This window comes from Xylocopa sonorina, chromosome 8 (assembly GCF_050948175.1).
Source record: "Xylocopa sonorina isolate GNS202 chromosome 8, iyXylSono1_principal, whole genome shotgun sequence".
NCBI classification, from domain to species: Eukaryota; Metazoa; Arthropoda; class Insecta; order Hymenoptera; family Apidae; genus Xylocopa; species Xylocopa sonorina.
Genome location: NC_135200.1, coordinates 2,203,239 through 2,230,212, shown reverse-complemented (window position 1 = coordinate 2,230,212; position 26,974 = coordinate 2,203,239). Strand labels below are relative to the sequence as shown.

Genomic DNA, 26,974 nt, shown 5'->3' with positions numbered 1-26,974 from the left:
AATAAAGAGAGGATCATTTGAATATTCGTATTTCAGTAATTTGATTCTTTTAGAAAATACGTAGGTAGGTGTTACATAACAGATTGAGTTATCTATATATTACGTTTCAATTATATAAATTTGTATAGTAACACAAAATTACAATATTTTTACAAAATTTTAAATATCTCACAACGATCATAAGTATTGCTACATTTGTTGCTACATTTTCATCGACGCTACTAACTTATGTTTATAATGGAACGTTCGATAAATATACGGGCGGACTTCAACTCATGCTATTGCTCGTCTTATATGAACATAGTAATAGGCTATACTTTGAATATTTACTGCACAAACGAATGTTTTCCAATGCAGTGTTCCTTCCGAAATTAATGTTGGTTCTTCGGTTCAAATCGTGCGCGAACCTCCTTTTGTATTATTTACAAGAAATTCATCTGCAATGTCCATTTTTAACGCGCAGCAGTTTTTAGGTGCATTATATAAACGATATATAATTTCACTGCCGTCGATAAATTTATCTAGAACACAAAAAGCAAGTATTCCTCTTTGAGGTTAGAATAAATATATATTTACACGTTCACAATTCGGCAATTAAGATATTACATAATATTTAAAAAGTAGTACATCATATTTTTCGAATTACTTTATCCCTCTCACTGGTCTGAAATACATTCTTATGTATCTTTTTTGTGATATTATTTTATATACTACCATAATTAGAAATGTTTTAATATTTTGTGCATTTCTCCATAGATTTTTATTATTTGCCTTACCGGAGGATCATTACTATTAGGAGGATTGGCGCAGTTTTTAAAAAGACGCAGAAGACATCCTCTTCCTTCTTCGAGAAGACCTCTAAGAGAATTAAAACAAAGATACATAGCTGCAAAAAGTTCTAATTTCGGTAATTTCTCCGTGTAAACTATGATTTTATAATCAAATGTCAGAAGAAACATGGTTAGCATAAATTGTAAAAGAAATATTTAATATAAATTCTTGTATTAAATGCAAATTTTGTATGTATAGATGCATTATCGCAAGCATCATGGGCAAGAAAAAGTGAAGCCAGCAGTAGAAGTCATATAAGTGATCGAGCATCACTTATATCTTCTGTTCCAGGAGGTCCAGATGGTGATGTACTACTTACTCCACAACAATATGGAGTTCTTGGTAAGTCATTTTCATTTAGATCTTTTATATTTTTCAAAACAGTTTTAAAATGTGTGTACTTCTGTTCTTTATATCTACAGTATTTTGTATAATATTTATAAGATATTTCAGAGTATTTTAATAGTGTCCTTGCAATGGAAATTTGAAAACAGTATTATGAATTTGTTGCGAAATATTTCTATTAAACTTCCAAGCAAAATAACATAAAAAGTAGAGTCTTGGTCAACTTCTTAATTTTATACAAGATTATTTATTTCATATATAGGGGATAGGTGCAGGTGTACAATCAAATAATAATATTATGAAAGAAAAAGAATATTGTAGGAAGTTTATAAATTATTTGGGAATGCATACATTTTCACGTATACAAAGATAGCATTTGTACATATAGCATTTGTATTTACATGATAATATACAGCATATTGATTCTGTGTAATACAGTATATCTTCTGTGTAATACACATATTCATAAAAACAAAGGATAATCCTGGGTATTTTTAAACGCATCTTCTTTTACATCGGGATTTTTATTAACATTTTCTCAGAGGCATACAGAAATATGAAGAAGCAACCAAAAAATAAGCAGTAATTTTTTTCTTCCAACTATAGAGATATATCCTATTACCTTTTTCGTGTCTTTCGTTAATTTGTCCCGAAAATGTACTATTCAGTTACTTTGGGCCACATCCATTGCATTACTTTATTCACAATGAGAAAATATTGCTCACAGTATTAAACATCATTATCTTGCATTTATCTCCTACCTATTTTATTCCTTTTCTGCTTCATTTAAACACGCAACATTCTAAAACTCACATATCCCAATCTCGCAACAAATTATTGCTTTCTACGATAATTAACAAATTATTTAACAGAACACGTCACAGATCCCATTTTTATATATCTATGTAAAATTTTCACTGAATATCACAATAATGTGATTAGGCTTACTTTGTTATATGTTGTTAGAAACCTATGGACATTTCTTTTATTCGTGCTCGAAATGATATTTCCGCGCTATTTTATTTCCATAGAGATGCTAGAATATAATAAAATATGGGTAATTCGTACGACGTTACTTATCATTGTTAAAAACTATAAATGATTAAATAAGTTTATAACAATTACACCTAATAAGAGTATAGAGAAATTACTTTATATACATACAAACGTATCAAGAAAATATTATCAAAAGAACGCAACAAACATACGACAATACCACTTTCTTTTCTCCTCAAATCTTCAACATAAATCCGTTTACATTAAACGTAATTAGTAAATAAGTCCATATTTCTCTTTTGCTTATCAAACAAACGTACTTTACAAACTTCCTAACGTATCTATACAAATTAAAACATTTTCCCATTACAATTTTCATTAATTATTTTCTAGGAATCTGCAAGCCCTATCACTTTACATGAGACAGATGGGTACACAAAGTATCTTGTAGTCCTTTTACTGGATTAAAGAGGAAAAAGAATGTACCTTAAGTAATTAGAAATGATTAACTGTTTGAAAACTTTTCTAACTCTTTAATATTATTTGGAAATTTACACATACATTATTCATCCTCAAATAGCGTGCACTTTTATTACCATTACGTAGCAAATTCTACTATTTCATTTTATTTAAGGATCTTTCAAAGCTTTACATCTCAGTTCGGTTAAATGATACTAAAATAGCGTTGGAAAAATACACGTACCCATCCACCTGTACTCTACCTAATTCTTACTCACTACACCTTTATAAATCTTACAATTCTCTAAAATTATACTTGCAATCTCAAAAATATATATCGTAGCTGAATTAACTCGCGCATCTTTGTCCCATCTTATCTTTTTTCTCTCTTTCTCTTTTTTTCTCTTTCAATTTCCATTCATCTATTCCTCGACATTTCTCCGTAATAGAAGCTATACATAATATTTATATAGTTGCCCGAGATAATTACCTGCGGTATAATTCTAAACTCTCTTTGAACACGACTCTCAAAGAAGGGTATCATATCCTTTCCTTTTCATTTCTATTTCTCCATCCAAAGCTTTTTTTTTTTCAAAGTTTTTCTAGAGAAGATCCTAGAACGTACACTTTGCGAAGGCATAAAATAGTTTAGCTGGAAAATTGATTCACAGCGGGATTAGTTTAAAGACGGAATGTCGTAGTTTACATTCATCAGTTATTCAACAATATAGAGGTAAATGTCAACGATCCGCGGCTGTTAACATATCCGCACTTTAGCTGGCGATCGCTTGTACTTAACATTCGTCATGAGGCTAGCTCATCGTTAATGTATTCTCTTTCTTTTTCTTCTTCGCTATCCTAAATGTGTATATATATATTTTTATGTATATATATATATATATATATTTATAATATCAAGTTCTTTTTTTCTTCATCTTCGAAAAGGCAAGCATTATGTCAGCGCTGACACCGCGGTATGACGATCAGCGATTTAATTAAGGAGCTTTTTATTTCGCGCGCCATACTCGCTATTATTGTGATCGAATGTGTTCTATGATTTTTATCTTTTTTTTTTATTTTTTTGTTTTTTTTTTGGTAATTTCTGGACACTGTTTTTCTCTACGAATATATTACTATTGCAACTTAGGAATTAGGATCATTTGGAGTCATGGTTTTCACGTAATTCTATGAACGATCGTCGTTAACGAAATGATAAGCAGCCCATTTAATCTGAGTAAAGACGCTCCAGAGTATGTCACCTCTACTTTGTTCTTCAACGATAACGGCCCTCCGTCATCACTCTGTATATTGGACATATCCGATTTCGTTGGCGGTATGATCATGTTCTCATCGTGTTCCTCGTTTTCTGTCATCTCTTTCCGATGGTGACTGTCCTTGCTCACGTTTTGCGGAATTGGAGTGGTGCTCGGCTCCGTGGTGGATGCCACGGTGGTTGTAGGAACTAGACTGTAATTACTGAGGAAATAAATAGGTCCAAATTCGGGTTTTACATCGAACATGGTTTCTTCCGTGCGTATACCGCTTATCACGCGGGATTTCGTCTCTCCGTCTTCATAATGGGAGATTAATGTTCCTGTATAGGGTACCTCCATATTAGTGTAATTCGCTTTTAGAGTTACGTTTATCGCTGTGCCGGGTTCGAGGAACACTTCCACTCTGTTTTGAATACACAATTATTACGTTTTGATCGATAATTTAAAATAACTTCAGTTTAATACATTCTACATGAAATCGAGTGAAATTAGTAGCGAGTAATATTACCCCTGGTATTACATCAAGAGTTCTGACTTTTTGATATTTATAGATAATTTGACAATATGAATGAGATTACAGTTATAAGATAAATTTCTTGTCACTCGCATATAATGTACTGAAAAAATTTGTACGGTTGACACTTACTTGTATACATCAGTACGATTTAGAGATTCTTTGGTGCCCCACATTATTTGCGGCAAAACTGTACCATTCGTCAATGTAATTGATGTATTTAGGCCTTTCAGAATAGCATGGCCTTGACCCCAGTACATGGAATAGTTGTACGAATATCCGAAAGCTTCCGCCATGTTTGCAGCTTCCGGTCCATTATTGGCGATCGTTGCGTCGCCAAGCACAACGGGTGTACGTTTAATCACATGCTTTTTAGGCCAATTCAATTTAACCCTTGTCAGATCATAGTAGATCGGCTCCGTCTCAACAAGAACGTCGCCTTCTTTTGCGGTTCCTTCGGTGCCGTCCTAATCGGAAAAAATAAAAGATATTTTGTTAAAACTTTTTCTTTTCTCATAAAAAGTTGTATTCACAAGTTATCTTTTTTATAGTATCTTGTAAAAAATTCTGTCTATTGAAGAAAAATATGAAATAATTTCTAATATTTATATTCCGAGTTTTCAATGTTTTTTTTTTTTTGCTCTTCTATGAACGTCTATCCAACTAAACATCTTTCTTCGAAAAAGAGAAAAAAGTATCCAATCAATTACATAGGCAATAAACGAAACCACTCGATTCATCATCATTTCATACAAGTGCTACCCAACTAAAACTTCACCGCGCTCCCAACATCTATTACCACCTCCAACACCCCGGATAACTCCCACACATTAATTAATGGTAAATCTTGAAAGTAGTAGCGCACCCTCTTCACGCAAGGCCCGACAGCAAAACCAACTCAAATGCCTCTCAACCGCAACCTCACAGTTGAAAGAACACCCTCGTTTCCTCTTACTTCTTCCTGTCAGTTAAATCCCTCCCCCTCGTGATAACCAACTAGAATGCAAACGTGCAATCTTCTACCTCTTAACCATCTTGCTCAAAGGAGAGAGTTCCCATCGAGCGTGGAATCGTACGAGCAATTACTTACGTCTTTCACGTAGCTGATGCTCCCCTGAATGTCTTGGCTATTCAAGGTGCCGATATAATGGGTGTACCTCGGTGTCGTTACGTTTTTGTCCTTAACAGCATGCCGGGCGACGAACATCTTCTCCGTGGCCACGGCACCCAATAGCGGACCCTTGTATTTATCCCAGTACTCCCAGTTGACGCGGGCGGCATTGTCCACGTTTTCTAACAACTCGTATTTATCGTACGACTGCACGCTGCCGTGAATCGTCACGGTGCATCGTTGCTCGTCGCCCCTCTGGCTACCAGCCACCCAGACGGTCGTGTGCAACACCCTGCACACGTACAGGGGTCTCTTTGTCTGGGATTGCTCCGCCTGATTGTTGAACGCGTCGTCTGGGAAACAAGTCGTATTTTTTCACCTGTTTTTTTTTCTTCCTTTTTTTTAGATCATTAACAGACAGAGTATTTTTTGTTTCTCTATGATGATAAAGATGGGAGTGGATGGAGGTAGTGAGAGTCGGTTGGCTGAAGGCAATTGTATCGCGGTATCGTTAAGAGAAGTAAACTGTCTGGCCAGGTAGAGTACGAGAAAAGTTTATTCATGGTCTCTCTGAAGATGCTACCGAGCGATGCTCGGTGGTAATTAGCGGATCGTGAAATTAACGCGAGCTTGAATTGTGCCTGGGCTTCCGGGTGCGAATAACGCGTTGCTGGTAGATTCGTGAAAGGTCTCAGGGTATCAGGTTTTATATATATATACACGTATATATAAGCAGGTTTACAAGCCGTTGAATTATCCAATTAGAAAGTAAGTATAGTTTACGGTAAAAAAATTCATGTAAATTAAGTACGTAACCTAGGTATATCTGTGACTCGACGCTCTAACATTTTCAGTATGAGATATGAGATACATATTTTTGATTGTCTGAATTGGAGAAAAAAATTAGTAGCTAGCAACTTATTAGGGAAATTCTAAAAAAAGTATAAGACTTATTACTTTACTTAAATAGATTGGTTTGGAAGTTACTTCAAAATAAAATTAACGAGTTTCATTACATATTCGCACGTTACGACGGTTACTCCGTTACCCGAATATTTCCGACGACGCTTGCCAGCGAAGAAACCGATATTTCATTTCATTTTCCTCTCTAGTTCCACGTACCTTCGACTTCTTGCGTTTCAAAGCCACCGATGATTATTTCCTTTGAGGGATGGTAGTAAGCGCGAGGCAGCCAATTCAGGGTGGTTGAGGTGATCAATTGATACTTGGACAGAATGTGCACGCTGTTGTCCGCGCTCGTCAGCAACAGTAGGACACCAAACAGTCCCACAGCAAGGTAGACTCTTTGCCAAGACATCTGTAATAATATTATTTATCTTGTTGTGAGCTGGAATGAAAAAGAAAGAAACACGGAAATGAGAATGCTTGCGAAGCGTTTGCAAACTTTACGTGACTATATTCGAAACTAATCTAGGAAGGGTTGAATAAATGGTAAACGGAGAAGATGAACTCTAACAAGATCGTTATTACGATACAGCAAGCTAATTCAGAGGTAACACGAGACAGTGAGACATAGCTTGCACCGCAGAGAGAAAAATGTTGACAGATTTAACAGCCTGTGCATTATTAGTGTTTTGCTGGTTTGCATATTGTTAACGCGTTGAGGCTAGTGTTATTTTTTTGCTAATCTCGACACGTGCAGTTGGATAACAGTTGCGATGAATTAAACATTTATACGCAATATTTTTTACACTGGAGAGAATTCGAGAAAAAAACTTCACACGTATTCACTTCGTGTATGATTCAAATAAAAATTCTTAAGAAGCATTTATATATTTTTAGAAAAGCCTAATTCATTTAAGGTCTACAGAAATATTTTAGATTTTTAAATCGTATTTATTTGGCATTATTTACAATTTAAATAAGAGATACTTTATATTTATTTATATTCATAATAATTTATTATAACTTACCAGTTTTTAATTAAAAAGCTGGTTAAAAAAATTATGTACATAAAGTAGACATAGTTTTCTCGGTCAGCAGTAATAGTGAGAAGACGATGTTTTCGAAAATCCTCCAGGTTTCCAGTTTCTAAATGCGTTGTTACGTAACGTTTCGCCATCCTGCCGTGTTTTATAGCGACCTTAACTTTTGTAACAGTAATACCTAGCTTCTTTGCGATTATGTTTCTGCTTACGGAGCGTATCTTTAACACAGCCTGCGAATAACTGGATCTCCGGCTTGCTACTTCGCCTCGTGTTTTCGCTTCAGTTAGTGGCAAGGAAACGAAATGAACGCGCGAATACTACGCGAGATATCTCCGACCCACGCCAAAATAATCTTTTCCCCATTATCGTATTTTTAAACGATCGATATTTATTCCCACCCTTACTATTATTAAATTTCCATAACCTCTGATTTTGTTCCAATAGAATGCTTTCGTTCGAAGTATTGAATTCAGTAGGCATTGCGTAATATAAGTTAGTTAGGGGATTGCATTCTTGGAGGTATTATGTAAACATTGGCTAGCAAATACCGAGAAAAGTGTATTTTCTTGGAACTACCCTGAAAGAAATTTACAGCAATTGATTTTTAATTTGATGTTGCTTTGTTTAAATAGATAAGAGAAGATACATATCAATATCGAAGAAATAATAGCTAGAATAATTGTAAAATCATTAAGTAAATGTTAAAGAAGTAAATTTTTCAAACTTCCTCGAAACCAAAATTTCTATCAATTCCTTTTGGATATTTTTCATTATTTCAATTACAAGCTTCTTTCTACGATTCTAAAATATTTTTTAGACGATATTTACGAATATTCGAATGTTGTAGCGGAAGGTACAGTTCTACCATAATTGGCGAGAGGTTGATAAAATGATAACATAGAGAAGAAGTTCGCTCGTAAAGATGTCCATCTAGAGGAAACGTGAACGCACTAGTTAGCTCAAACTGTATCTGGTATATATCTTCAATACAAGTTACTGTAACGGTTCCGTGGCATATCCGTTTACGTGATAATACACTTATTTTATAACGCACGTACCCCACTGCGTTCGATTCTTGCTCTTTCATTTAAGGAGTTCGCTTGGCTGCTTTCTGAAACAACTCGTGAACATAAGTCTCTGCAGGAGTAAATCTTGTACGATTTTTCAATTCGTAAACCTTTCTATGAATCCTATATATGCAACAGTGAAAATTATTCAAACTTATCACAAATAATATAAATTATAGTTCTGTTTACAGAGGATTAGGTAAAAGTCAAACGACTAAATGATTTACATTAAAAAATTTGAAATAGTTCCAAGAAAGTTTGCAAGTTATACGGATCGTGGAAACGTTTAACACGTTTACGCGAAACATGAAAGACAGGTTGCTGGGTTTTGGGATAGCTCGAAATTGCATATAGGCCGTTCCGTAATCCACTTTGGGGGACGAAGGAGATTAGAGATCACAAAGAGGTGAACTCTCTTTATCCTGTTGCGTAAAAAGCTGAACAAATGCGTGACGCTTTTACCTGGGGGAATAAACGAGCATCTGTGTTTCCCATTTCTGAACCGCGACCAAGGTCAATTTCACTTTAGAAACTGAATTCCGAAAATTATTTCAATTATTGTAGTATTCCAAACTTCATTCCAATTAGAATATTGAAATATACTGAAAAGTCAACAATCACGTAAATCAATAAAAATATTTCTGTAAATGCCTATTTTTCAACATCGTCTAAAACTCTTGAGTACATTGAAGCAAACTGTAATATTGTAATTGAAATCAGCTTCAAAAAGAGGAATTTTCCATTTCATTTTCTTTTCCGTAATCCCTGAAATCTCATTATTAATTCTTCCATATTAATCCCAGTCACGTGAACTTCCACTTCGCTTAATTGAAACAGGTATACCATGTACCGTATAGTATATTGCTCCGCGTTCAATTCGAATCTCTATCGTATCCTGTGAGCAGAGTTTAAACAAAACGTTTCCGGCCCTATCCACGATTTCCGCGGATGTGTTGCGGATATATCGCGTATTGTACGTTTCAAGCGTAACACCAGACCCAATGATGGTCGGTCGAGCACGTTGAATAACTAGGAATAAAATCTCCTCCCCCTTTTCTCTAAACCGAAACGAGAATCCCTCTCGACTCGGGGCAGAATGTTTCCCCGCGAATTCATCGTAGAAAATTGGCAAATTTATTTCGCATCTCTTTAGCACGATTCAGCACGAATTAGCATTTTATATAAATTAACAGAAACGAATCGCGATTCTACAAAACGTTGTAGAGTTTTTATTAAAACCTACTAAAAAGTATATATAACAAATAGTATTTTTTTATAAAAGCAAAAAAGAAAAAATACCGAAAGATTTTTATAGGCCAAAACAGTTTGTTGATAATTTTATTTATATAAAATGCAGTTCAATTGGATTTTTGTTCTTAGTCTTAATAAGTTTCTTAATACATGTAGATTTGTACGAGTATATCAGGTTGCTCAACCGGTCGTATTTTTATTCATGTCAGAATCGTTGTTAGTTGTTGAACTCTTAGGTTTCGTTATATTATGGATAAGCCGTGAGAATTTTCCGACGTTCTATTTCCAGCTACTCGATTAGCAAAGCCGTTTTATTGAAGATAGTCGATCGACCAGTTGCTCGTGATTTAATTAGCCTCAAAAAATGAGGTATCTCCTGTCGAATCTCTAGCTGCATCTCCATTTATACTTTGAAATGGAAATATGTCCTAGATAGTCGCGATTTAATAGAAGATATATTATTGCGAGATCGGTAGTGAGTTATCTGAAATATTCCAATAAAGTACAAAATTATAAGCATAAGGATAAAATCTGTCAATACACAGCATTATTGCATTCATACTCTATGATTATAACCACATTTCGCACTGTTTACCGCTTAAAATTCTTCGAATGCTCTTTAGATGACTGCAGAAAAAACACGGATATTCTAGAAGGACAATATAGAGTACGTAAAAATGAAAAAAAACTGCGATAAAATATCAGAAAAAATTTATGTAATATTCAAGAAACGTTTCAAAAGAGAAGCATCCGAAATAAGTATGTAAAAATACGTGTCCACGCAAGAAATATTAAGTAAAGTACTAGTAATATATTTAAATAATACTAGGCAATAAATCTCAAATTTCCAAAAGTTCAAATATGTACTAAAAAAATTAGAAAAATAAATATATTACTAGTACTTTTGGAGCGTGTATATATATATATATACACACATATTTGAACTTTTGAAAATTTGAGATTTATTGCCTAGTATTATTTTACTTATATATATATATATATATATATATATATATATATATATATATATATATATTTAAGATACCCCTAAACGCTCCAAAATAAAACAAGTCAAAACAAGAAAAAAATGGAAGTATTTGGGAATAAAAAAGGATATTGGAAAGAAGTTTATGCTGAAATCAAAGTAGAAATCAGAGTAGGAAATGTAAGACCCTTGACCGTAACATTGGTAGGTCTAAGGTACCGGCGTCAGACGAGTTCATCATCGTTCGACCGAAAATAATAGGATAAACAAGCAGCGTGCGCGTAGTAGGTGGCCTGTCAACAAGTTGCTGGACATTAGCTTGCAACCGGTTCTCCCGATACGCGAAGCGCCACGCGATAATGTCTCGGGCACGAGTTAAAGAGCTTCAACAACACACCGTGTCGGTTTTAACCGTTCTTTTTTTTTCTATCCCTGCTCGAGAGCAAGGAAATTCATATTCATGAGACGGACGGTTTCTATCTGCTTTCGTTTTACACATTGTCTATATTTACGTATTATTACGAATGGAAGATTACCATGATTTCTGTCTCGGTATTCCCCCTTCTTTTTCGTTCGTTGCGAATCATTTTTCCAAGCGGATCGCATGGTTATCATTGTATCTCGGTTACATCATTTCCCGGCTTCCACGCGATTCGCGCCGAGGGAGCGCGAATTCCCGATTTAATCGGTCCCGCGTTTCCTTTCGAAATCGTTTGGTACGTTGAATGATTTTAGAAAGTTTCGAGAGATGAATTTGTACTATTAAAAGAGAAAATTACTTTTCATTCATTTTCGTTCGGGAGGAACATTCAACGGACGTTTACTCGTGCTATTAAAATGTCTTTAAATCCATCGGTTACCCTTTTGATCATGGAAACAAATATTTATCTCTCGCCCTTCTGTTGACTCTTCGAAAGTTCAATCTTCCCTGAAGTTACCACGAGAACGGATATCAATCACCGTCGAAAGGAGATAAAAAAAAAGGGTTGTCTGTGGCTTTCATTCGGATAGATTCGTTGGTGAGCAACGACTGGATTCGATATCGATTCACGCGGTACCATCAAAAGGTTCTCCCTGCTACGGAATCAGGCAAACATACTAATCGAAAATAAAAATGAGTTAACGGAGGAGGTGAATTGTGCACCCTAGTCACGGATGATGATGCGCATAGTGAAGCCGCTCGATCGACATGATTTACAGGTAAAACGGAGAGAAAGAGAGACGCGGTGCACTATGTGTGCCGCATGCATTATTAACACGGCATGTCCTTCGTGCAATTCGGTCAGACTGGGTTCATATATTTTCATTTGATGCGACGCCAACCTACTGACCTTAACTGTACGGAACTTTTATATGAGACAAGCATACCGGCGAGTTTATTTAATTGAGAGCACCGCTTACCCAGCAGAAGGTACACGAGGAGAAACAGAAACGCCGCAGCGGGAGGACTATGATTATCTCTGCGGGCCTGCATGAAATTCAAGGCGTCCCTTTTGATCATACGTTGATGGTACGTGCGGCTGGACATTGTTGTATACCGAGGGCTTAAGATCACGTTCGTCTATCTATCGAGTAAGGAACACGTAGGTAAACGAATGTGATTCTAGAGAGCCCGATACACTTCCGATTTGTGTTGCCGTACAGAGTGGCGACGTGAGATATTAATCGAGACAAATTTTAAACCTCTTATCAGTCGTAACTTTCGAGGAGACATACGTAATGATATTTAGACAGCTGATACTTCCTAAAATATGTCTTGACGGATTTTTCACGGAGTCTTTTAATTCTTGCTAATAGAATAATGGATGCATCGTGTTCGACGTGGCGTGCTTATGTAATTTTAATACATTTTCCGTTACGTGCTTAAACGGTGATGCAAGATCAAATTTCCAATAATATCGTGAGGTGTTTTAAGTAAAAGTTACATGTCACATAATTCGTACGGCACGCCATATTTGAAACGATATTTCTATTTTTAAATAAAACTACGTCTTTGATCATCGGAGATCAATTCCTTTATGTAACAATCTAGTTCCTCTTGATAGAGCACCTTGAGGATAGAAAATAAATATTACACGAAATAAAAATAGTATACAGGGAAGCCTTCATCTTTTTTCGCGAACAGTTCTTCCCTGCCATTTAGTAAAAACTTAATTCGGTTCAGTGCTCATACAGAACTACAACTCTAATTAAATTTTTCTTCTCAACTTCACCTTTCTCCAAACATTCTACCTCAGTGAAAAGAAATATGTATTTCACTAAAACTATTACTAAAACGTACCTCTGCGCCGTTCACGCGAAACATTTCGCCCAACAGACACTACTTTCTAAAGGCGCAACGAGACGAAGAGATACAATCTTCTCCCTGGAGACTACATCGAAAGGGGTCTTCGACCTTCTCGATGAAAAACATTATTCTTGCCTCGAAGAACCAACTGGGAACCAAGTGGATTCCCTCGTTATCCTCAACTCTAGAAAACTCACCCTCGGCCACTTTACACATCTTCGTCTACGTTAAATACTATTCTAATTAAGGAAGCCTTCCTTCAAATGGCAGAGATCGAAGACGGAGAAAAAAAGGGAGCAAGGAAATCATAAGATACCGCCCATGCATCCACGGTGAAATGTTACCAATGAAATTGGATAATTGACTTTCACGCTGAATTAACCCAAGAATGCCTTGAATCTTTCTACAAGGTAGTAATTTTAGAGAAAGTATTTTCCAACATTTTCTGTCGGTAGATCATTCGTTCATTGCGTATTCCGATAGAACCGTTTTAGAAGACTCGTAAGTATGGCACAACAATTTTAAAGACTTTTTTATTTCTTTATAAGTGAAAAATGTTGAGGCAAAAAGAGATGAACAAATTACTCGTAATAACTTTCGTTGTGCTACAATTTTTCTCTGTTCTATATGCGCGATCATCCGTTACCTATGGCAACTTACGTTTCAGTAGATTAATATTATGTGTCCCCACGTATGGCATCAATGCTCTTGATCTCCAAACATAAGATGCCTAGAAAAGTTTCAAGGTATACAAAATGTTTATAATTTTTAAACAGGTGTCTCGAGTGTTTTCTTCTTTTCGTTCTAATGGACGCTACAGTAAGTTTGCTGGTTACAATTGGTTAAGTGATTTAGGGTATAATGAATTGGTTCTGTGTACGAACTCGATTCGAGTATCGAAGGTCGAGTTTTAGAGGCCGGTAAAGGTGGACACTTGAAACCTTTGATATATCGTAAAAGGAGCGAGTGTTGGTCGATTGCGCATGAAAGGGGCCAGTCTCGAGGGGTACATATGCACTGATAAAATAGATTACCGTCCTTTGCACCGTCGCAAAAACCCATACAATCAGTGGAAGATATTCCGAATACGTATTCCTCAGAACGCAGCTTCACCCCAGTATTTGTACAAGCCGATAATAATCTAAAAATTCGACCTGAGAAACGTTTAAAACACCTTCATAATGTACTATGCGAAGATTTCTCTAGAAATCTTATGAATATAACTTTCCTATAACTTTTATATTTCAAATTCAAACAAATATTCAAATTCGTACGTTGTGCAGACGTAAACAAAAAATATAGAAAAATATTCATAAACAGTAGGAAAATGGGGAAAGGACTCGCATAAGTAAAAAGTACTCTTGCATGCATTATCCTAATTAAAATCTAATTTATCTCTAGAACGTTCTGTCCCATCCAAGTTCGCATGTCACAGATCGCTCCAGTTTCCAAGAGCAGGTCACAAGTTCGAGTAAAATAATAGTCGTATCGATCTTCATCAGATTAGCCGCTCGAAATGAACTTAGCCTCGATTTTACGGAACGGCATGGTTCACAGACAACCGTCTCGCGAAACGCGTGACCGGCTCACAAATTTATATAATTCCCGTTTAAATTAAATAATATCTACGCGTGAGAAAATCGTTCTATTGGCTGATAGAAAAATTGACTGAAATTTTCCGACAGCCGGCAGCGTTAACGGGCTACTTATTGCAATTGCACCGTTGCGTTGTTTGATAACGCACTTCCTGTAGTACCACGTATACGCGCGGTCAGCGGCGAGTATTGTCACACCGTATGCCTAAAAAGGAAAAAGTAAACAGGGGCGGTGTTTGGTATGCGAGGACGGGCAGATAAGGGCATGCCCTTGCCGCGGAATACGAAATGAGGAAGGTATCGACTTTCCACGGTCATACTATCAGCGTTACCATGATAACACCCCCGCGTGGCAATCCACGCCAGAGTCAAGAGCACTTCTTTACGGTTGGGCTTCTTAACCACGTGCACACACACGTAGTATTGCCTCTTTCATTCCTCGTTGACTAGAGAAAGAAGAGAAAGAAAGAAAAACACGCGACAAGTCCTTCAGACTGCGGTAATGACGAGGAAGAAGTAAATTCTCCCGAGCACAAAGCAAACGTCAGAAGGAGACACCTCAGGTACACCCTGCCGCGTCGCGAGTTCCACACAATGGGACAAAGAGCGGTACTACTTACTGCATGTCGCTTTTATTTCTCTCAGCAATGTATATCGTGCATAGAATCCCGTAGGAAACAGAATAACGTTTATCGAGTCAATGTTTTTAATAGTATTGCAGTTTAATTGAATTTCGTATTATGTGAAAATCAAAAGTTCTAATAGTATTCTTTTCTTTTTGCTTATGAATCTCCTCGTTTTTCTTTTCTGAAGTCAAACTAAGCTATAGAATAGTTTTCGAAAATAATTATATAGTTGCTTTATAGTAAGATATAGATGTGTCTATATCAATTAGAATCAGTTATCAGTTCATTCAAGACACCACAAATGAGTTCGAGAAATTGACTCTGATGAAGACTTCCTTCTACCGAGTAATCGATAACACACTCCAGGGAAACATGATTCATTGGATATCGCGAATGCGTCGACTTCAGCTGAAATTCGTAAAGGGGGTTAAACATCATTCGACCATTCAATTTCGAGCACCTACAACTGTGATCGTCTGTTAGTAGAAACATATGAAACTATAGTTTATAGCTTGTGCCTCGAGCAAGAACTATTAGTCGATCGTGTGTGTATGTACGTATGTAAATGAATAGTACAACGATCGTGCTTAAACGAGAATAGGTGTATAGGTAGAATGTTATCCAAACTACTTGTAACTCCGGTTTTCTTTTTTTTTTGAATGTTTTAATCATATGTAAACGTGACGTTTGATTTCTATCGCATTTTTCCTCCTGGAGTTATGTCATACTCCGAGAACGTTTCATCGCCAGCAATTAGACTTTTAACACGACACAAAACAAGTTTAAAACGCTCGCAGCTTAAGATCGCGTTGTTATAACCGATTCCGCGAATCATAGCTTCCTTGACCCGAAAATTCGCGTTACACTGATACTCATCTGTCCTTCAAAACAATTACTAAATCGATGGTACAAGTAGTGCTATCATCCATAGCACAGGTTTTGACAAACAGAACGGAAAATATTCAGAATTACTGATTCGTTATTTTTAATGATTTTGTTGTCATTATCATATTAATATGATCAATTGTCCGATGTTGCGGCAAACATGACGGATAAGTTCTTCATCGCGATTGCATCACGCTCATGTTGAGTTAGTAAATAAAAAAACCTGCCGACGAATTAAAATGATCGCGAGATTCTATGTTTCCGTATGAACATTCTAGTAACAAGGCAACGGGTGACTGCAGTATCTATTTATCACTGTCAAGGGCATCTATGCAACCGTATCATCTCTCTGCAGCCATTGTTAAACTCATTTCCGTCGCTCGATTGCTCGTGAGTGCATTGAAAATTGAACCACCAGTTTACGGCTAGCAAAAGCCCCTCTTGTCATCGTGGACGTTGATGTTATCCAGAGGAAGATCATGTTGGTAGAGACCACGTATAGAGTCGAAAGTTATAAATATGATAAACTTTCGTCTTTGGTTCGACTGTTTGATAGATCTTGAGTATTTTTTCAATTTCTTAATATTTTTACTTCTTTTCCGCAATCCTCTCTCATTTGGAGCTGGTCGTGTATATTGAATTGATTATGAATTCAGTTCAACAGATTTTTCGTTCATTAGCTTTCTTCCTGTTTCATGCAAATCCGTTTAAGTTATCGATTATGTCCGATGTTTTGTATTTAATTCCTGGATGGGTTTATTCAGAGACGATTTAAGGGTAATCTTCAAGTCCTTCAGATTCAATTCAACAGATTCTCCTCTTCAGGAGTGATTCCAGAGATTAGAGTCGCGCTGCTTAAACTTGTCGATCGACCGTTTTCTGACACGATTTCCTTATCTTATTCGAAATCATCGTTTGCATCTTAGTATTTAATGTTTTTTGTAATCAAGGCACTGATCTTTTGTCAAATTTAAACTGACGAACTAGTTTTCCATCGTGTTAGAGGTGGCAGACAAGACCTAGTATCACGTGAGCGATCACACGATATCATAAAGTATAACTTTTAAATTGTCTCTATCTTTTTTTCCTGAAATATGTTTGATATTTAGCAAAACGTAGATTAAAACAAACGAATTCATTTGAAATCTATTGGAGTAAATATTTTAATATAATCATGGATAAAATATTAAACCTTTAAAGTAACAATTAAATCTCCTATTTTTATGAAACGTTCAATACAAAATATAAAAGTATAAGAAAACAAAATAGCTAAAAGGAAAACGAAAATAGAGTATTCCAAAAAATTCTTTGAACTTACAAGGCATCGTAGAGAAAATTTAAAAATGTAAGCATTCCATAATTTAATAACGTCAATATTGCCCCTTTCTCCATTACCCGACGAAGAAAATGTCGTTCCTACCAGCAAAATCATCCCGCGATTCCCGAGTAATGATTCACCGCGAGATTGGGAAAGAGACGATCGTTTCAAAAACAAAACCGCTAGATGATCCGACACGGTACAGCCTGTTGAAAGTTTCTCACGAGCCCCAAGATTTCAATCGACTTCGATCGAACGATAACATTCAATGCGGTATCAGAGGGAAGATTAACGAGACTACGGCAGACTAGTGGCTGCTCTATGAATAATTACAACGTCACTGCCGCATTGTAGGTATTTACACGCCGACCTTACGCCACTTTCCACCGCGCCACATTTCCAGGTACTCGAATTTCGACTCGTTCCGCACTGCCGCCAACGATTCGAACAAGTAAGAAGCTCTCTGCACACCCACGGAAGACGTTATCAAAATAATTCTAATACCTTCATGACCCATTCAATGAATTCAAGCGGGTTCAACGGCAAACTTAGTCGAGGAGGGAACTTGCATCATACGTTTGGCACTCGAGGAGGAAAATAAGAGAAGTAGAGATAATTATTTCTCAAAGGAAAAGGCTTGCTGATAGTAAACATGGAGGAGCAAAGTTTTAATAACTAAAAAATTTGAAATTTCATGAATAAGAGCTTGGAAATTTTCAAACTTTGGCTCGATCAAAGAAATGATAAACCTCCATTGAGATGGATCTCTTAAGTGAGGGCGTTAGGCTTTGGACCTCGAGTTTATCGAGATACGGAGGATCTTACCAGCTGATGTGGCTCATGGCCGTATAGTGTGACCTCCGTCGGTCTACTTTATGAAGGCAAAAGATTGAGTGGGGGTACAACACACGTGCACCTTTTACCCTCTTGACTGTTCCATGGTCTCTGGAATACTTACTTCATCCAAGGATAGTAAGAATATTAATTCTACTTTCACATAACATGACGCAAGATTCTCTCCTTCTACGATTTACGGAAAAAAAAAAACAAAAAAGTCACTGACCATGTTCTGTCTTTCGCTAAAGTATCTGCTGGGCGTTCGCGGAGAGAGCAGCGACTAATAGGGGTAGAGCATCCACACGATAATATGAACCGCATTATGAAAATCAGAGCGAGCCACGTAGGTTAAAAGCTCGTTGCGGTGAGCGATAATGATGTCACTTTTATTAGCCTCATCAGGGTCGAGGCATCCTCGACAGGGGATCCACTGTTACCTAATAACCGACACGATCATATCATGTATCTTGTTATGTCCATAGTAGAATTTACATTAATCCATCCATCGACAGTTCGTATATGATAAGGTTGGCATGCATCGCCTTTTTGGCTGATCGATTTTTAAAGGTACCGCCCAAATTTATTAATAATTATGTCACCTCTTCTTCTTTGTTTTAGTTTCCTATATTGTAGAAACCCGTTTCATCCGAGAACTTTCTTTGTTTTTAAAATTTTTCATATTCTGATATTATTTACTATATGCATCTATGAAATATTTGAAAAATTGACTGATATAACAAATATTTTGTGGCTTGATATACACTTTATTTTGTGTACCGCCGAGTCGACGCCACAGGGTGGAGCTATGTAACTAGGTCGCTGCTCTGGAACATCGGTTTCTGTTTCGTTTTGTCTGGCTATTCTATTGTAATAGAATTTTTTTTTTTTTTTACCCGTTACATACATTTATGTTAATCCATTTTCATAATATCTATTTGCCTCTTTGACAATGATTTAACACACTTTCACACAATAAGACGATTAATAGTTTTAACTGAATTTTCAAACAAAAATTGATATGTGTGATACACGCACTAAATTTTTGTCACTTTGATCTTCTTGTATAATATTTAAGTGGTAAATTGAAGAAATATCTTCGTTCATCCAATGAAAGTGTCATTTGTAATGTGTATAATATCGAATGATAAAAAAGAAACTTTTTCTACAGGTTCATCGTTGCTGAAGTATAGGCAAATTTTACCAAGCGCGTCTTATTGCGTTGTAATTATTCTTCGTTTAATGTTCGGCAGTGTGCATTTTCATTATCTTACTCGGGCGTAGGTACTATTCAATTATAAATGTGTATTACTCTCGTTTACCAGGTCGCGCGTTACTATCTATTTTTCACGGTGAAAGGTGATGCATATAATAAAATAAACGTCTGATAATTAATTATTAAAAGTAACGAGGGCTCGACATGACTTAAAAAATATCAAAATTATTCCTTATCTTGCTATCTTCGAAATTTGTTCACTTGTTTAAATTTATACTTTAATGTTCCAAATTCGTTAATTTCTGTTACGTTTGAATAACTTCAATTTCACAGAGAAGTTCGTCATCATCCTGCGTGACGTCAAGACATAAGGAAGTTGCGTGGTTGGCTTGAGATCGTTCACATTTTGCACACAATGTACCTCAATTATAGTGTACCATTCGTCAAGCACCCACCATCTTATGCATCATATCCATGGCAATATCGGCTCTTGTATTTTAAAGTTTAATAGAAGTGTACATCTCACATAAGGCAAGATGTATATAATAGTATACGCAAATATCACGGGTGCAGGAAGTGCGCGTGTGCTAGGGAAATTTCCAAGTTCACCAGCGCACCAGGCACCTCCATCGATCTGCCGGTACGCGATGCTATTGCTACATTTACGGCATTCACTTTTATTCGAGATTCAACGAGTACGAGGTATTGACCCCTGAACTTGACCTATACCGAAGGCATACCTAATCTTAAATGATGGCATGAAAAGATAAATTTCTTTTATTAAAAAAAAAAAGATGCAAGACATTATGATCTGCTCCGTCGTGTTCACAATGTTATATCGGAAAATACACAACATTTTCTAGGCTATGATTCCAGTTTCCCCTACTGCCGTATAGCGCATCGATTCTTCTGCTAATCGAAAATCAAACACTGTTCTTATTTTTATCTATTCTAGCAAGGATTTTCTCAGTTGAAAAAATTCTAACAGATTCAACAACGTTGCCGATATCAATCTTCTAATATTTAGTAGTGATAGTATTCGACGATTTCACCCACTGTTTTTTCATCTAGTTTTCATATGGGGCAATTAAAATAAGGTATCCCAAAATGGTCAGGTGAAAAAATAAAATTTCTTAACAATCGGCGTAACAATGTCGCGTATTTCGACGAAATGCGTTCGTAATCGTCGAACATTCAATAATCGTATATAAGTAATCGTACTTACTATTGCATTATCTTAATCCAAATAATGCGTGTGTCCAAATACTGGCATCAAAGGGATGCGGATTACGCGATGCGGCACTAGCTGTCGTCCAGTGGTTTATTCTGTATCGTATGGCAAAACGTACGTTACGAAGTATTTTCCCGTGTACTTTTATAAATTTCGCGTGTCAACGGCCCGCCGTAGCAGTTGTTGGAAAGTATACAAGCACACTACACCCGACAAGCAAGCGGCAAGCCGAATAACTGACGCCAGCGCGAGGACCCACCGTGTGTCCCACCCTCCCTTCTTTCTCTGCGTGCACACTACCACTATATAATTCGATCCTTGCCCCTCTTGCGCGGCTTTCGTCTGTTCTCCCTCTTTTCTTCGTATGCTCTCTTCAAACCTATCTCGTCAGGATGGTTCCAGCAGCGCACTACTAGCGCGCCGAACCGCGATGCCGCAACGCGTGCCTGGAGCACACTTTGAGACCGCGCGCGCCTCCCAGCTGCCGTATCGACCCCTCCCCATTGGATGACACATCCTCCAATAACGAACCTCGAAAAGGATTACGTCACTTTCGTATTATTGACGCCAACCATCCGGCAGTATCGCAGTGCTGGATTCTTCGGGGTGTATCTTTTCTTTAATGGAGGTTGCAAGAATTCTTGAGGGGTAGTCCACCACATGGAAGTCACTCCTCATCTATGACTTGCATGGAATCTCACTCTTCGTTAAATAAAGGTTCCTTGCGCACGGAGCGAGCCTGACTGGGGCATGGTTTGTAAGGCTTTCTAGGTTAACTTCTTTTTACCTTCGTAAATTTCTATTAAATACGTCGACAGGATAACTGAATGAATTAGCTGAATGGTACTCTATGTAATTGCTGATATGTTTTCTTTGTATTTTGAAGCTTTCATAAAAGTTCAAAGTTGTAGATGTGAATAATTATGTTACGTTCGTTATGGAGGGCAAAATTCTTATACCAAGTCACGCTAAAAATTACTTTACCTTCCATTACGCATATAATATAACGATATATAACATATTGCAACTTTCTTTCTAAATAATTTTATAGATTATACATAAATTTTGGAAAATGTTCACATAGTACTTAAAGCTTCAAATTTTATGTATAAAATGTTTTACAACAGGACATCTACGTAACTTATGAAGGTTTTATTTAACGACAAAGTGTAATTTATATAATTCATATCAATGAATCAAATTCATACTTTGTTTAGGTACGTCACTGGGAGACACCCTAACTTTGCTCCCTCTATTACGTATATTTTTTCTGTCCATGCATCCCCTTGAAACAGTGGCAGTTATAGAATTTGCTGTGATGAAAATGAAAATTCTGATCAAAGGAAAGTACGGACCTATTCATTTTTGCCCTTCGAACAAGAAACATTTATATCCAGGTGCTTCGCGTGATTCCTGCTACGTAAATTTCAATAAATATATATATCTATGTATACGTATCAACAGTATCTATGCACTTCGTTTTGTTAACGTAAACCTGTATATATATACTTATGTTGATATATTTATGTAATGAACATTATAAACAACACATCGACGTAGGTATGTATGGCAGTTTATTCTTGTCGCTGATTGAAAATAATGGACATACCTTTAGGATGTGGATGGAGATAATTATTATGGCGCGTGCTTGGTTTCCGTTCTGCAACGAATTTCGTTTGCGCGCCGGTTTACGAGTGACAAAACGTTGAATACAGAGAATGCCGTCACCGATCCGGAATTTAAATCCTGCGACAGTGTGACAACGTTAAGTAGGTGCTCTCAACCCCTTACTCTTTGCTGACTGGCTGACACGCCGGCCAACAGGGTCTCTCATTTATAAATCTTCTGCCGTTGCAAAATCAGTCGTTGAACTTACCTTTGCCTCTTGTGCAAGTGCCAAGTACCAGAGTCGCGACGCTCGTCTGAAGCTTCTTTCTGTCAAGGCGTTTCCTGGTTGTCTGAAAACATGCACCTATATAAAATTATTTCAGTTTAAGGCGTTTATATTATTCTTACTTATCATGTTTGTCCATATACTATTTGCAAATTTTGGAGAATTGGATATTATGAATTTTAAGTATTTTAATGAAAAGTTGGTCTTTCGTGATTAAATAGGCAAAATGTTGGTAAAATTTTTAAGTATGTAAAGTGCGTAATATAATAGAAAAATATTGTATAAATTGTTCAAATAAAGGTAAAATCAAAATTCCAGTTTTGAGATATCGATTCGTTAAAAAAATCCATACCTCTTTCGCCTAGGATGAATGAAGAAATCGTGTAGGAAAAAAGCCGGTTATGAAAAAAAACAGTTATTTCATAAAAAGTGTAGACACTTGACTTCAGTGTAAACAAAAACGAGAAACGTACTGTCACGCTTTGAGCGGTACCTAAACTAAGAGAAGGAAGTGAAAGTGTTATATCCATCTATCCCTTTATATTATATATTTATATATATAAGTATATTTTATACTTCGTCGACGTAACCTTTATATATATTATAAAAATATATATAAATATATAAATATACGAAGTATAAAATACACTTTTAAATGGTTCTTTTAAATAACAGTGCGGTTCTTAGTATAGTCGTCGACGTGCATAAATTCTCTTTATAGCTGCTTCATAACTGCTGCATTGTAACCGTGAAAATTCTTTTTAAGCATTTATTTTCTCTCTTAACATGGGTGATATGGTATTTGTTGTATTAATGCTTTTATTAAGAATTACAAGTTAACAATTATAAAGTGGGTAACCACTGTACCCACATGGGACATATCTCTCCCTCTCTTTCCTACCGTTGTGCGAAAGTATTTCTTGGAACGAATTAAACGAGTTCGAATTCGTCATTTGCGTGATACACACCGAAGAGAAGGATGAAAATTGACAAATGTAAAACGAATGTAACTTAACAATGCAGGATTGGAAGCTCTGGAAAAGGCTCTCTATTGCTGGGAGGATGCTCTTACAGCGTTCAGCTCTTCACTCAATAATGTCACGCTCGCATTACCGTCCAAGGCGGATGCGGCATTTACGCATGATGTCCAAGAGCTTCTTGACATGGGTTATCAAATTCAAAGTCATGCAGAGCTCCTCTTTATCGATCAGGTAAGTATATCTGTTATACCTGCACTATTTTTCTTTTATTCTTTGTTTGCGTATTTCAGTGGAAGGGGAGCGCATAACTACTGTAACGTTTATTTCATAGCATAAAATAATCCAAAATTATTTTAATAATTGTTAATGTGTGTAGAAGGTACAATAATTTTTTAATGGTTTTTGTCTGAAACACTAGACTGGATAAAGAAATGTTATTACTTTATATTGCTTGCTTTATCTTTTTGAAATCTTTTCTACGTCCATTTATTGTCATTCCATTCTATTGAATTCGTCAATTGGCTTTTCGACGTATAAAAAAAATGCAAGAATTAATCCAATTTAAATGATAACTAACTGGAGTAATTAGTGCAATGAATCACTTGACCTAACGCAAGAAGAAATTATTACATAGGAAGTTCACGGCACCGCGACAACGGTCATTCGAATCTAAGCGCATAAAACGCTCTTACAATTGAATATGATCGTCGAGTGCAAATGTTACGTTTCAAATGGAAAGCATATTACACGATTATAAATATATTTTATGGTTGAACTTCGATTATTAACATTTCACAGCTAATTTAAAAATAAATTGATATATCATAAAGAAAGATAATTTTTACAGCATTCGGTTTTGTTCCGTAATGAAGATGATAAGAGCGTAGATAGCCATAAACCTTCGCACATTGGTAGTCGGATATCCGCTAAAGAAAAAGCAGATGCCGCATCTTCTCCAGAATCTTTCGAATCTGCGCGCGATGGGGTAGGTTTACATTTTCTTGCAGAATCGCAATCGAATTCTGAATAGAATTTATATTAATGTTTATATTAATATAGGTAGCAGATCTACGAGAATTTGAAGAATTTTCCGAATTTTTTCCACACTTCGAGAAACAAAAACTTTATCATGCTGCTCTCAAGCATCACGAAGATAATGGTATTCCTTGCAGGTGAATTTTTTGCACTTTTTACGCAGAACTTTTGGTAAACTTATTAAAAATTATAATTTATATGAATTTTAATTATAGACGACTGCATACGGAGCTCGTAAAATGCGGCTCGGATGTAGAGTATTTGGCAAAGGTGTATTGTTTACGACAAGCTTATATGAAATTATTCACTATACCTTCTACCGCTGAGTGGATTGCAGACATAGGCCGACAAGTCATAAGTGATTTGATCATGTATGCAGACAGGGTATACACAACATATCATTTACTTCTACTTGAAAAATAAATATATGAATATATAATATACCTTAAATTAATTTGAATCGGCCATTCACGGATAATTTTTATTTATTAGGATCCTAAAGATTATTTAGTGCATTACGAACGAATGTTGGAGTTTTTACAAGAGCCAACTAATCGTAGTATCATGGAAGAAGAATTAAGCGGAAGGGGTGTAAAATGTATGAATTTCTACGATGTTCTGATTGACTTTATTCTATTAGACGCCTTTGAGGAAGTCGAGAAACCGCCTTCATCAATCAAAGCTATTTTACAAAATAGATGGATATCTGCAAGTTTCCGCGAAACCGTAAGCATTTCAAATTATAATTTTGTTTTTACTTAATCAACTTATCAACGTTTATTCATTTATATGTTTAAGGCAATTGGAACTGCAGTTTGGTCAGTGCTTGTGGGTAAAAGACAAATGTTAAAATATGACAAAGGATTCTTGGCACATTTCTACTCGATCTCTGAACAAATCACTCCGGTACTTGTGTGGGGTTTCTTAGGTCCAGAAGGAAGTTTACATTCTACCTGTCACTATTTTAGAGATCAAGTAATCGAATTCCTTGTAGATATATTTAATTTTTTTAAAGTACGGTACACCGATGTCGATAATCTTGCTGAAGATATACTCAGGGAAATGAAAGTGAGAGTTGAAAATATAAATCAAAGACTCTCCCTAGAGGGTTGTTAATTAAATGCAAACAAATAGGTACTACTTAGCAATACTAGATATATACAAAATGTTGGTATAACTAAATAAATACAGCAACACTTGCTTTCTGTCACATATGTAATAGGTATATAGAATTGTTATAAGCAATTTAATTGCTAGCAGTCTTTATTCTTATACGCTTGTTGCAAACTGTCCAACTTTGTCCATATTTTAGTATGACCATTCTACAAATACTATACAAAGATTCATTATGCGAGAAAAAATTATTAAAATTACAATGTTTGAAATCAGTTTGATATAAAAATTTAAGATACTTTAAGATAGACGTTTTTTTAATTATTTGCACTGAACAATAAATATAATTCAGCTTAAAAGACAGTAAATTAATGTAAAAGTAATTTTTTACGCGATTTTATTTTTTCCTGTAGATTAATTGTAGATATCATATTTTTTAAACAAATAACTTTTTGTACCTTATATTGAAATTTACACTTTTAGTACAAAGATTTATAAAAAAAATGTTTAAATATAATTGTTTTATAATAAAAATAAATTGTAATATATCGCTATTATTTCAGTGTTACAAAACTGTTTGTATTAGCTGTATGTGTAATGATATTGTGGTGATCTATACTCTCTCATAGCATTTAAAAGTAGTGTAATAAAAATATTTGAGTTCCTTCAATATTTTATAAAACGTCATTATATATATACATATATGCTAGTAGCAAGGCATTAATATAGTCTTTACTAATAAATTATTAGACCGTTTACACAGTCTATATCATGTTATAAATTTATTTACGTTTTATTTATTATCAAAACATTTAAACACTACACTTTTTACAATATTTTATAATACAGTTGCATCCAAATGACATTTAAGAAACAAGAAATCCCTTGCCAAAGATAAATGAAAACTGTGACCAGTAAGAATGTGTTTTAAGTGTGTTATACCTCATGTTGTGTATATTGCATACATAGCGTATAAGCATTCCAGAATCATAACTGTGAAAATGATACTTCTCGCAAATTAATAATCAGTAACAAATGCAGTCATGTTTTATATACTAAAGAACGTAAGACATTACATTACTCATTTGTCTTAATTCAGTCTGAAACTTTATACGCTGCACGTATACAAAAAGAATACTTGAAAGTTTAAGATACAGTATTCTACTTCAATCAAACTT

General features: G+C 35.7%; 2 protein-coding genes and 1 long non-coding RNA gene across 3 annotated transcripts; 2 read left to right on the top strand and 1 right to left on the bottom strand.

Annotated features, from left to right (window-relative positions):
• Positions 1-310: 310 nt before the first annotated feature.
• On the top strand, positions 311-26,688 carry Miga (mitoguardin). Its single transcript, XM_076898857.1, has 9 exons — positions 311-535; positions 757-907; positions 1,030-1,173; positions 23,692-23,879; positions 24,496-24,637; positions 24,712-24,820; positions 24,899-25,067; positions 25,176-25,409; positions 25,482-26,688. The coding sequence occupies exons 1-9, from the start codon at positions 443-445 to the stop codon at positions 25,797-25,799; spliced, it is 1,548 nt and encodes a 515-aa protein (XP_076754972.1). The 5' UTR covers positions 311-442; the 3' UTR covers positions 25,800-26,688.
• On the bottom strand, positions 3,537-20,910 carry Uzip (beta-pore-forming protein unzipped). Its single transcript, XM_076898858.1, has 5 exons — positions 20,769-20,910; positions 6,653-6,848; positions 5,510-5,883; positions 4,552-4,886; positions 3,537-4,308 (listed from the first exon to the last, which is right to left on the bottom strand). Exons 2-5 carry the CDS (start codon positions 6,846-6,848, stop codon positions 3,807-3,809), a joined length of 1,407 nt encoding a protein of 468 aa, XP_076754973.1. The 5' UTR covers positions 20,769-20,910; the 3' UTR covers positions 3,537-3,806.
• LOC143426416 (uncharacterized) lies at positions 15,600-16,652 on the top strand. Its single transcript, XR_013102140.1, has 2 exons — positions 15,600-15,768; positions 16,454-16,652. It is a non-coding gene; the product is annotated as an uncharacterized LOC143426416 (long non-coding RNA).
• Positions 26,689-26,974: the final 286 nt, after the last annotated feature.

Excerpts from the sequence above, each read along its gene's own strand:
- Miga (XM_076898857.1), top strand. The coding sequence starts at position 443 with ATGTCCATTTTTAACGCGCAGCAGTTTTTAGGTGCATTATATAAACGA. Across the intron at positions 536-756 it reads ATTTATCTAGAACACAAAAA|ATTTTTATTATTTGCCTTAC; the intron begins GCAAGTATTCCT and ends ATTTCTCCATAG. Across the intron at positions 908-1,029 it reads TGCAAAAAGTTCTAATTTCG|ATGCATTATCGCAAGCATCA; the intron begins GTAATTTCTCCG and ends TTGTATGTATAG.
- Uzip (XM_076898858.1), bottom strand. The coding sequence starts at position 6,848 with ATGTCTTGGCAAAGAGTCTACCTTGCTGTGGGACTGTTTGGTGTCCTA. Across the intron at positions 5,884-6,652 it reads TGAAACGCAAGAAGTCGAAG|ACGACGCGTTCAACAATCAG; the intron begins GTACGTGGAACT and ends CTTGTTTCCCAG. Across the intron at positions 4,309-4,551 it reads AATCGTACTGATGTATACAA|AGTGGAAGTGTTCCTCGAAC; the intron begins GTAAGTGTCAAC and ends TATTCAAAACAG.